Source organism: Lissotriton helveticus, chromosome 1_1 (genome assembly GCF_964261635.1).
Source record: "Lissotriton helveticus chromosome 1_1, aLisHel1.1, whole genome shotgun sequence".
In the NCBI taxonomy this organism is placed as follows: Eukaryota; Metazoa; Chordata; class Amphibia; order Caudata; family Salamandridae; genus Lissotriton; species Lissotriton helveticus.
Window position 1 is genome coordinate 598,357,739 of NC_136057.1, and position 12,904 is coordinate 598,370,642.

At 47.9% G+C, this 12,904-nt stretch overlaps 1 protein-coding gene across 5 annotated transcripts in view; it reads left to right on the plus strand.

The window, feature by feature from the left end:
- Nucleotides 1-12,904, plus strand: part of IRAG2 (inositol 1,4,5-triphosphate receptor associated 2) — a 1,168,119-nt gene that overhangs the window by 1,104,505 nt on the left and 50,710 nt on the right. For all 5 annotated transcript variants that reach the window (XM_078674100.1, XM_078674103.1, XM_078674104.1 and 2 more), the window contains one exon: nucleotides 8,452-8,547. In XM_078674100.1, the coding sequence (XP_078530226.1) occupies nucleotides 8,452-8,547 (96 nt within the window). The remainder of the gene's footprint in view (nucleotides 1-8,451; nucleotides 8,548-12,904) is intronic.

The window sequence follows — 12,904 nt, forward strand, 5'->3', positions numbered from 1 at the left end:
CTGTAAAATAAATCACCGTGCATCCCTTTCCCTTGAGTGCTGCTGATCTTTTCTTCTGACCTGAGAGAAGTGTGAGCGCAATATATATATATATATATATATATATATATATATATATATATATATATATATATATATATATATATATATATATATATATATATATATATATATATATATATATATATATATATATATATATATATCCAACAAACTGCAGAGACCCATTTGGATGCAGCCACACACGAACTCCATTCTGAACTCCTTTATTTCAACAGCCTGCCAGCAGGGTTACAAAGGTGACGCTCTTCAAGTAATCAGCTGCCAAATGCATTTCGAGAGTCACAACTCTCTTCGTCATATATATATATATATATATAAAACAGTGGGTGGACACAAGTTGCACACTTATTATGCAGAAGTCAGATCATATGTGTTTGTGCTAGTTATAAGATGTGATATTAATGTTGTAGTCCTGACAGACATTAAACAACAAAGCTGGGCTAACCCTTGAAGATTGACATTACTGGTATGGTCACTCTACTGCTAAGCATGCCAATTGTGCATAGCTTGAATCAAGTTCATTTAAGCCTGTGTGTATCGAATCAAAACTTGTCATCCATTTGGCCTCACGCACATTAAGAATGGGTCCTATGTTCCCACCACGCGGCCCCAGGGTAGCCTTTTCAAGGACAATCCATTGGAGTTCCTCAGCTGAGTGGCCTGCACTTTTGAAATGTTCAACTAGTGCCGCACCATGGGTGTCACACCGTATTCTGCTGCAGTGTTGAAGTATTCTTGTTTTGATTTTCTGTTGTGTCTGACCAACATAAATGGAGCCACATGGGCAGATGATGCCATAAATTACATTGTTGGTGTTACAGTTGGTAAGTGCTTGTAAATCTATCTGATGGTGTTTATAGATAAACATCTTAGTTTGGATGGCCAGTCCACAAGCTTTGCAACTCCCACATCTGTAGTGCCCCCTAGAGGTAGGGAGGTTCCAGAGTGTTTGTATGGACGGTGTTATTGGGTTGTCCGGGTAGGAGCATACTACATAGTCCTTAACACATTTCTCTTTTTTAAAAGCATGCATCAGTCGCTGCGCTTGAGACATGTCATCAGAGATTATAGACTAGTTTTTATTAATGATTTTCTTGATTGCATGACTGTGGGTATTGAATGTCGTCACACATACCATTCTGTTCAATTCTCGGTCACTCTTATTTTGGGTCATCCGTAGTGATTCTCTTGGGCTATACCAATCTCTCATAAAGGCTCTTTTGATCAGACGGCGTGGATAGCCTCTCTCCAGGAGACGTTGACTCAGGAGGTCAGCTTCCAACTTGTAGTCACTTTTCTTTGAACAGTTTCGGCGGATCCTAAAGAATTGACACACCGGTAAGTTGTCCCTCAAGCTTCGCGGGTGGTGACTACTGTAGCGCAATAATGAATTGCGTTCCGCTGGTTTACGGTATAGGGTGGTATGTAGTTTTTATCCTCATGGTAGATCGTAATGTCTAGGAAATCAACCTGATGGCTATCCGAATGCATCGTAAACTGGATATCCTTGATCTGATTGTTTAGCCACGCATGGAATGCGTGTAAATCAGCGAGTGTTCCTGTCCATATCATAAGGACATCATCAATGTACCTGCGCCATTCTGTTATTTTTGCACGATGTGGGTGTTAGGGAGGAGAATGAGGGAGCACTTGAAATCGTCCATTAAGATAATAGCCAGATCTGGAGCAAAGGCTGCCTCCATGGCTACCCCCTTCGTCTGGAGGTAGAAGTGTCCTTGGAATAGAAAGACATTTTTCATCATGGCTTTAGAAAGAAGATCCACAATTTAATCTGTCGGAACCGTCACTGGTGCGGGTCTTTTATTCAAGACCTTACGTATGACATCAAGGGCCAAGGCCTGGGGGATGCTTGTTTATAGGGACACTATATCACAAGTTACCAAAAGCTGTTCTTTGGGGTCGAAAGGTGCCTTATCGATAATTCCAATTGTTTGTAGTGTGTCTCGTAGGTATGTCTTGGTGCATTCTGCGATGGGTTTAAGAAAGCAGTCTATATATTTACATAATGGCTCCAAAATCGATCCACATCCCAATACAATCGGTCTCCCTGGGGGACTGGAGAGGCTCTTATGGATTTTGGGCAGTGTGTATATGGTTGGAAGTCGTGTATCCTTCAGGATTTCATGTTTGTAATGTTCAAGGTCCTGCACAACAATGGCGCCGCCCTTGTCCGCATGCTTTATAACAATGTCTTTATTGTTTTTTAGTGACATAAGGGCTTCTTTCTCAAGCTTAGTGATGTTAATGTCAGTATATTTAGGAGAATTTACGGTCCTGAAGATCTCTTTGAGGACAATGTTCTCATACTTCAAGATCTGGTGGGTCATTGCAGTTGATGGTACAAAAGTGGATGGCACTCGCAATCCAGTTTGTGATGTTCGAAAAGGAGCCTGCGAATGTCTGAAAAAGTATTGGAGGCATATTTTGCGAAAAAAACGCAGAAGTTCAGTCTTGAGAGTAAAACGATTAGGGTGTGTGGTAGGTACAAAAGACAGTCCTTCGTTCAGGATCTTTTCTTCATCGTCCTTCAGGACATAGGAGGAAATGTTCACCACCGTTGTAGGTTGATCTGTCACCATCTGTAGACTTTTGCCGGGTTGCAATCTCTCCGTGACTTAGTTTGTCCTTAGGTACTGGGGCCACTCTATTTGAATATTGTGTCAGAACCTCACTAAATAGTAAGGGCTTTATTAAGAGTGTGGTGGCCCACAGACCCCCAGACTCACTGGGCAAAGTGATGGTGGTCTGATGACTGCCCTTGGACCATCGCAAACGCCAAGGATTCGAAATCACTGGTGCCTCACGCTATGTGGAGGCACACAAGGGGCACAACATGTACCCCCCTATGTGCATGCACCCCCAGTACCTGCACGGCATGGACTGCAGCAATGCATGCCATGCAGGTACTGCCTTTTTTCGTACCCATTACGGTGCCTATGCCCTGGGAACGCCAAAGAACCACGTGCCAGAGAGGAGAAAACCCCTCATCTGGTTTAGCAGTGCAGGAGCAGGCGGTCCCACACTGCCAAATTCATAATAAGGCCCTAAGACAGGAAATACTGAAAGACGAATCTGAAAGAAACACGTTAGTGTTAGATTCCTTACCTTAGAATATCCCCAGGCGTCAGACTGGATCAGGAAAGTTTTCTTCAGCAGTACCCTTGTGCGCCGGTAGGCGTCGTCTGCGGCTCCGCGCCAGTCATCGGCGCCGTGATCGCCGGGATGATGTTGTCGGAGTACTTAGACGCCGCCCACGCGCGCTGACATCATTTCTTTTTTCCACGCCAGCAAGCGCAGATCCAGGAAGAGCAATACTCTTAGTCATTTTTTGACTACCTTTTTTATCTATTTTGGATCTCTTTTTCGAGTCCACTTCGACTCCTGGTGCCATAGGGAAGCCTGTCTACATGCTGTGCAACGCCTGTCACCGCCTGATGTCGGTGACCAACCCCCACCATCGGTGTCTCTACTGCCTAGAGGCCGACCACGTTATGTTATGTTATTTGTACTTATAAAGCGCACTGCTACCCTGAGGTTTCCTGGCGCTGAGTACTGGTGACCTGGGAAGCATAGAGCTGTTTTAGTGAGAGAAAAAATATGTTTTTAAACCCTTGCGAACAAAGATGAGGTCTGAGGCATTTCTAAGCTGGAACGGGAGTTCATTCCATGCCTTAGAGGCACAATAGAAAAAACTTATGCCTCCCCAATTGGTTTTCTTAAAAGTGGAGGTTTGGACTAATTTGGAACCAGAGGAGCGCAGAGTTCTGCTTGGGACGTACCATGTAAGTCTATTTTTTTAAAACTCCAGGCCAATCCCATTAACCGCCTTAGACAACATAAAGTGCCTTAAAGCATGATCAGAGTGGAACTGGGAGCCAATGTAATTTCTTCAGCTCTCCTCTGACTGAGGCAAACCTGGAGGTTGCCGTCAGCATTATTGCTGCCGCATTCTGGATCAATTACAACTTGTACATATATTGTTTCTGTACATTAAGATAGAGACTGTTGCAATAGTCCAGGCGGGACATAATAAGGGCAGTGACAACCGTCCTTAGGTTGCTGGCCGACGGGAAGAACTTGGTTTTTTAAATTATTCTGAGGACCATGAAACAGGCTGAAGTCACCTGATTCACTTGGTCCCCCATGGTGAGTTTGTTATCCACCATGACTCCCAAATTCTTGGCTATCCTACTAAGTTATGGCCCTCTTGGCAAAGGGGGCCATTGAGCACGTTCCTGGGCCAGAAGTAAGACGTGGTTGCTACTCCCACTACTTTCTGGTACCCAAGAAGGGCAAAGGAGGCCTACGCCTTATCTTGGACCTCCGGGGCGTCAACGGCTTCCTCTGGAAGGAGAAATTCAAGATGCTGACTTTAGCTCAGGTCCTAGCTGCCCTGGACCCTGGAGACTGGATGGTAGCGTTGGACTTGCAGGACACGTATTTCCACATCCCCGTCCTGCCGGCCCACCGGCGCTACCTGCTGTTCACGGTAGGCCACGAGCACTTTCAGCTTACCGTGCTCCCCTTGGGCCTTACCAGCGCCCCAAGGGTGCTCACGAAAGTGATGGCGGTGGTCGCAGCTCATCTGCGCAGATCAGGGGTCTCAGTCTTCCCATATCTCGATGATTGGTTGTTGAAGGTGGGCTCGCCCCAGACAGTCGTCTCCCACCTCCAGACTACGGCCGACCTCCTGCACTCATTGGGTTCTCGATCAACGTGCCGAAGTCACACCTGTGCCCCTCTCAGAAGCTCCTTTTCATTGGAGCAGTTCTGTACTCGGCGCAGTTTCGGGTTTATCCCCCCAAACAGCGGGTTTGGGATATTCAGGCTCTGATTCCGATCTTTCAGCCTTTATCCCGAGTTTCGGTCACATTGACGCTGCGGCTCCTGGGGCTGATGGCCTCCTGCATCCTTCTTGTGCATCACGCAGGTGGTGGTTGTGGGCTCCGCAGTGGGACCTGAAGGTTCAGTGGGCACAGCATCAGGGCAACCTGTCCGACCACGTCCTGATCTCGGAGGGCTAGGAGTCAGTTGCAGTGGTGGCTCATGGACCGCGATTGGTTCAGCGGCAGATCCCTCTCCCTTCCCCAACCGGAGCGCATAGTAGTGACTGATGCGTCCCTCCTGGGATGGGGGGGCCACATGGGAGAGGCGGAGATCAGAAGCCTCTGGTCTCCAGCGGAGTCCTGACTCCATATCAACCTTCTGGAGTTGCGGGCGACTTGCACTGAAGGCATTCCTTCCCTCTGTCCGGGGAAGTGTAGTGCAGGTGTTCACGGACAACACTACTGCCATGTGTTACTGCAACAAACAGGGCGGGTGTGGTTGAGGACCCTTTGTCAGGAGGCTCTGCGCCTCTGCAATGGCTGGAACACCAGGGTGTCACCCTGGTGGTTCAACACCTGGCAGGTTCCCTGAACGCCAGGGTGGACAAACTCAGCCGCCGGTGCATGATGGATCACGAATGGCGTCTGAACTCGGACGTGGTACAAGGTCACTTTCAGCAGTTGGGAGAGCCTTGGTTAGATCTATTTGCCACCGAAGAGAACGCACAATGTCATCAGTTCTGCGCGTTAGAATTTCCAAGACAGCGCTCGCTCAGCGACGCTTTTTGCCGCGAGTGGAGCTGTGGTATGTTATACGCCTTTCCGTCTATACCACTTCTGCCCAGAGTGCTGAAGATCAAGCAAGACTGGGCCCAAGTCGTCCTTGTGGCTCCGGACTGGGCACGAAGATACTGGTATCCCGAGCTACTCAGCATGTCAGTCGATTCCCCCGATTTGCCTGCCTCTTCAGGAGGACCTTCTGTCACAGCAGCAGCGGACGGTCCTCCACTCGAACCTGTCCAGTCTCCACCTACTTGCGTGGAGATTGAGAGGTGGCAGTTGAGACCATTTGACTTGCCTCCTGAAGTCTGTCATGTGATTCTGGCAGCCAGGCATCCCTCCACAAAAAGGTATACGCCTGCAGGTGGAACACATTTTTGGCATGGTGCACAGCAAAGGCTGTGGATCCACTCTCTGCCCCCCTTTCAGAGGTTCTCCTCTTCCTTCCTTCTCTTGCCCAGCAGGGCTATGCTCTGGGCACTATCAAGGGATACGTCTCGGCCATTTCAACCTTCTTAAGGCTTCCTGATCAGCCTTTCCTTTTCAAGTCCCCTGTTGTAAATAGATTCTTGAAAGGCATCACACACCTTTCCTCCTGTTCCCTTCGTGATGCCTCAGTGGGAATTGAATCTTGTACTAACGTATCTGATGTGCGCTCCCTTTGAGCCACTTCATAACTGTCCTCTTCTTCTTCAGACTCTTAAGACTGCATTCTAGGTTGCCATCACCTCTGCCAGGAGAGTGAGTGAGCTCCAGTCTCTATCTTCTAAACCTCTTTTCCTCTCTGTCCATCTGGACAAGGTTGTTCTGAGGAATCGTCCTTCTTTCCTGCCCAAGATGGCTACAGCCTTTCATATTGGGCAGTCCATCACCTTGCCCACCTTCTTTCCACCTCTGCATCCCTCGAAAGAGGAAGAGAGGCTCCACCGTCTGGACCCAAAAGGTGCGCTTTCCTATCTAGATTGCACACACCAGTTTCGGGTAGCCGACCAGCTCTTTGTTGGTTACGTGGGCGCTAAGAAGGGACGGGCAGTGCACAAGCGGACCATCTCTCGGGTCATGTTGTGCATCAAGGTTTGCTACTCTTTGGCGAAAAAGGAGCTTCCTGTGGGGCTACGCGCCCATTCCACTCTGGCCACGGCGGCTACTACTGCCCTGAGTCGGGGAGTCCCCTTTCAGGACATCTGTCAGGCAGCTACGTGGGCCTCGCTGCACACGTTTGCTAGGCACTACTGCCTGGACAGCAAAGTCCGGAGAGATGGCTTTTTTGGCCGTTCCGTTCTCCAGGACTTTCTGGTGTGATCTTGGTTCACAGTCCCACCACCGGGGTTGGTATTCCTGGGGTATCTATTCTAAGGTAAGGAATCTAACACTAACGTGTTTCTTTCAGATGCACAAGTTACTTACCTTTGGTAACGATATATCTGTAAGAAACATTAGTTAGTGTTATATTCCTTACCTCCCCACCCATCCTCCCCATTCTGCGAACCGATATCTAGGGTTAAGGACATTCCTTTCAGGGCCCTAGTTTCATGGCACCAGTGTCGGTTTCAATCATGGCTCTGCGTTCCTGGCGCTGAAAGCTATGTACAGAACTGACATCAGTGCGCGAGGGCAGCGTCTAAGTACTCCGACGTCATCCCGGCGATCACGACGCAGAGCCGCAGACGACGCCTACCGACGCGCAAGGGTACTGCTGACGGAAACTTTCCGGATCCAGTCTGATGCCTGGGGATATTCTAAGATAAGGAATCTAACACTAACTAATGTTTCTTACAGATATATCGTTACCGAAGGTAAGTAACTTGTGCTTTTTTAAAAGTTTGTAAAAATATTACATTTAGTGTAAGTATGATTTGAAGTGACGAGGTTTCCCTTGAACAAAGAGCATTTGCATTCAGTGCCTGATAATTTGTAAAACTTTAAATGTTCAATATTAATGCTTATAATTCCCAGTTAGAAAGCATTTATCGAGGAATAGCTTTGATATCCGTACACTGGTGCCCTAGATGTTATAGGCATATCCTAAAATTAGAACCAATGAGGGAACAAATCAAAACAGATGTTTTGGGGTCAGATTGTATGTGCTCCATGATAAGCTGTGTATCAGAATCAAATGCAGACTTTAAGAATTTTTGGTCAGATACGCACAGAGACCAGAGGGAAATATCACTATGTCAAGCTTTGAGAATTAAGATGAGTGATGAGTCGATGTTTGGGTTGACCAATATTGCTGAAAAGGGATAGCCGCCTAATCGTCATTGTGGTTAAATTGTCCAGCACACCAGTTTTAGTTGAAAATGTAAATGTTTGATTTTGATGCTAATCTTTAAAATCAAATTTTAAAAAAAAGAGAACCAAACACTATACTTTAGAATCACATAGGCCTAATTTAATAGGATGTACGACAGTACAACGTGATCATTTTGATCGCGGTACTTTACGTCGCAGTTTTCACAACGCAAGTCGGTACAACGACTTGCGTTAGAGGGCGCGGATTGAGGATTAATATGATTTTCTATTCCAACTCCAGCCCGTGTAACAGGGAAGGTGTTGGAATAGAAAATTACACTATTCCTTAACCAAGAGCACCATCCAGTGCAAGTTGTAGTAATGACTTGCGTTGTAATAGCTGCGTGGTAAAGGTCGTGCGGTGTAAACACCGCGTTGTAAACGATGTTTCCCAATTTAATATATGGCTTTGCTTCATTAGCTGTAAAAAATACAAAAATAAAAAGTAATTTGTATTTTGTTATTTCAGGCGGAAAATGGGCTCCAAATCCAATGAGAATCGGCCTTCACTGCAGCGATTAAGTAGCACTTATGGTACAGATGGTGAAGAGCATTTCATAAAAGGGTTAGTTATGTCTGCTTCATAATTCTCTGTTTTCATGTAATTTCACATTATTTAATGACTTTCAACAAAGAAGGGCCTCAAACTGCTTTATTATACTATATTTTTGTCGTATTCCTTCAGCTGAGAATCTGCTACACTTGTCACTTGGTTGCGCCCCCCCTCACTTCCCAAAGATACTCTCTACAAAACAGCTTTCAGCATTCACACGCTCACCTCCCACTTATATAATGATGAGACCCAGATATATCTTTAAGTCACTGTGCACTAGAACTGCTTCCTTTTCATCAAACTGGCACTTAACGAACTGTAAGGACCATTTTTAAAGACCTTACCAGAGAGGAGATAACGCCAGGAGGAGAACCTGCTCATTTGCATCTCGGACCTCGCCGCACCCGCTCCGCGGGTGCCGCATCGCCTGGTGGAGAGAGGGGCTGCTTGTTTGACACTGAGGGAGCTGTGTTTGTTGGAACCGGCGCTGAGGCAGACAACGGGGCTGCGAGCGACGCAGGGACTCCATTTCCCAGGAGTCCCTGCTTGACCGATAGTCAGCTTCCGGTCCGCTCTCCCTGTTGTCCCGCCCACTGCCCTTAAACTACCCTATAACTAAGGTCCTGTCTCCCGCAGCGCTGGACGCAGCTCGGGGCGAAGACCGGGCAAAGAGCAGGCCATTTGAGGCCGTTCGAGTACGGAGAGGACTGGACTGGGCCACCCCCCCTGTTTAAACCCTGTCGCACTTATATTTATTACGTTTATTCTGTTTTATATTTATCATGTGCTCACGGGGTAGTCGCAGTAAAAATGCAAAGGGAGGGAAAAAACTTAATGGGACCCTAGATGACTTTATTACTAAGACTAATACGGCTATTGATATTGAAATCAGTAAAATGCAACATAGAGTGTCCTTAGAGTTAGATGCAGCACGAAGACTATCTCAGGATTTAGCCTTGTCAAAAAAATCCTCTTTAGGTAATATTGCCTCTGCCAAAACTCCCGAGCGCCTGTCTGGTCCTCGGCCATTATTAATAACAAAGGTGGTTATTCATCACTCCCCATCAACTCCACCTTTGGAGCAATCTTTTATCCCATTGTCGGCATCCCCAAGGCCCAATCAGATCATGTTGTCAAATACCCCTGGTTTGGACTTAGGTATCTCCAAAAAATCTGAGATATTCAAGCCGTCTGTAAGTGTCAATAAAAGGGATGTTGTTCAAAAAAGGAAACGCCTCGCAAGATCAGCTTATGCCCGGAAAAAGGCCAAAATTGCTAGGGCACAATTTTTTAATAATCGAAGACTCCCAGTTTTAAATAGGGTGGGTGCTAATGTTTCCCAAGCAAATGTTTGTCCCAAGGGCGAGGAGTCTAGTTCCAGTATAGACAGTGCAGAATTAGATACACCAGTGGGGGAAACCCTTCCACATTTTGTTGAGGGGGCTATTGAGGGACCGTCAGGGGAGCCTGGTGAGCCAAAGGGGGGCGAAGAAGATTTCCTTAAAATTGTATGGGAGTCACTGAAAAAGCTTTTATCCCCCCTCGAACTCAGACTCTCTCGTATAGAAAACAACCTGTTAGAAATGGACAAGACAATTGTTACTTTAGCAAGTCTTAGTCTAAAACAAATGGAATCAAAAATCTTACAGGGAGATGAGAGCACCCCACAGGCTCTAGTAGTAGCTACACCTGTTCAGCCCCCGCCCAACTCTAAACCTATACCCAAACCCCGCACAAAGGGTTGTAACCCTATAGTTATCACCCCACAAATTAACGCCTCAATCCATCGCCCTGCACAAGGCACACTTCCTACAAAACCGGGGTCCCGGGTCGTTGTGCAAAAACCTAATAAAACTGCGACCCAATGTACATATGTCCAGGGACCTAGAAATAGAAATATACATAACTTTCGTGGGGGGTTTATAGATCTACCCCCAGATGCTAGGCCGTATGTTGTTGTGTTAGCCGGTGTGCCTGTTTTAGAGCCACAATCCCAAGAGAACTTTAGGTCACTAAAAAATAAGGTTATCTATTGGCTTAACGCAAACAGACAGTTACCAAATCACTTAAGAAGTAACATTCTAATGGTACGCAGGGTACCTTGGGTAGGTCCTACATCTAAGTCTATCCCAGGTGACTGTATTGTCGTCTCCTTTGCAGATCCATGTACAGCGCAACAACTATGCTCATGGGATACACGAGGCGAAAATTCAACAATTGTTGTTAGGCCACTTACCTTCTTTTATCCCCCACGGCAAAATCCAAATCTAGCGGGGAATTGGTCAATAGTCCAAAATATTAAGCGGGGTGGGCGAAGGGAGGAATGGCAAGGTCATAATGGTTGGTGGGAAGGGGCACCAACTTTCAACCAGTTTGGATGTTTGGATGAGGTCGATTGACTTCGGGGGGTAAACGATTCAATTTATGACCCCAAACCCACTTCCATCTCTGTGATTTCTGTCCCCATCCTACCAGAGCCATGCATAGATAGTGCTGATTGGAGGCAGGCGACCCCGGTGGCAGAGGGTTCGCGCCTGCAGTGGGACACGAGACTGTGCTTGCGGACGCCCTGCTGAACGAGAGCAGCGGCGCTGGATTATCGTTATTGTTTTTAAATTCTCCAGAGTCAACAGGAGACAAACTTTTTTACCTTATCCTTCAGGGCTCGGTGGAGTGTGGGCGCCATCTTCGTTTGGGCTGGTCAGGTGACCTAGCTCGGCGCCACACCCCCCGCGCTCCGCCCCTATTTAGGAGCGGCTTCCTCAGTGCTCGACATTGGAGGCAGGCGACCCCGGTGGCAGAGGGTTCGCACCTGCAGTGGGACACGAGACTGTGCTTGCGGACGCCCTGCTGAACGAGAGCAGCGACGCTGGATTATCGTTATTGTTTTTAAATTCTCCAGAGTCAACAGGAGACAAACTTTTTTACCTTATCCTTCAGGGCTCGGTGGAGTATGGGCGCCATCTTCGTTTGGGCTGGTCAGGCGACCTAGCTCGGCGCTACACCCCCCCAATGAGGAAGCGCAGCGGACAAGCGCAGCGGGCGCGCCGAAGGCGCGCCGAAGTGGCGCCTAAGTCAAGCCCGTCTGCGCCCGTCCGCGGCCGAACGGGGCTAGTGGCGCGTCATCATGTCCCTCCTTATTCTTCTATGGACCTACTTGCTCTTCAGGGCCCTTGGCCAAATCCATTATTAGGCGCATCTCTGCTCTTGGCCTTGATCCTACTTCCCACTACCCTACACCTACCAATATGATCCTCCCTTTGTCCCACTTCCCTGACCCCGCACCCCTTTCCCCCCCCCCTGTCCCTTATCTTACTCAATACTAGGTCGGCAGTAAAGCACCACCAGGAGCTATTGGCAAGGTGCTGGAGCGACATGTAACATCGGTCCTCAGTGCCCATGTAGAAGCCAATGGGGGTCTAGCGTCCCGCCAGGCAGGCTTCCGGCCTAGGCACTCCACCGAGTCCGTCGTGGTGTCGGTCCTGAACAATCTCAGGGAGGGCATGGACCAAAACAACTACCAGGCTCTGGTACTCCTCGATCTTTCCGCCGCCTTCGACACAGTGGATCATTCCATCTTACTTTCCCGTGTCGGAGCGGCGGTGGTCGAGGGCTCAGCCCTGGTCTGGCTATCGTCCTTCCTGAGGGACCGCACCCAGGCGGTCCGGTTGGGGGATTTTTCGGCCACCCAACTTAGTCACTTGTGGTGTCCCTCAGGGTTCTTCTCTTTCCCCCCTTCTGTTTAACCTATATATCTATCCTCTGATCTTTGCACTTCAGCAACTGGAGGTCACTGTGTATAACTATGCAGATGACCTCCAGCTTATCTTTAACCTGTCTTCTTCCCCTCGTTCTATTTCTAATTTCCAGTCTACTATGATTTTCATCAGGGACTGGATGAACCACAACCATCTGAAGTTGAACCCTGATAAAACAGAATTGGTCCTTACGGGTGGTTCCTCCAGTCCCTGGAACCCTTTCTTTTGGCCTTCTTCTTTAGGATCCCCTCCTACACCCTCTCCCTCAGTTAAAACTCTGGGCATTAAACTTAACAATCATCTCAACCTTCACTCACAAATCAGTTCTGTGGTCTCCTCCTGTTTTCTTGTCCTTCGAACTATCCGCTCTGTTTCTCGTTTCTTTTCTCCCCCTGCACTTAAGTTAATCATGTCCGCTCTGGTTATCTCCCGGCTGGACTACACTAACGCCCTTTACAACGGCATCCCAGCGTATAGTCTGCGAAAGCTCCAGCTGGTCCAAAACCAGGCGGCCAGATTGGTGTATGGCCTCCCCCGCTTCCATCACTCTACTCCCCTACTGAAGGCACTACATTGGCTACCTGTTAGGGAGCGATCCCTCTTTAAAACCG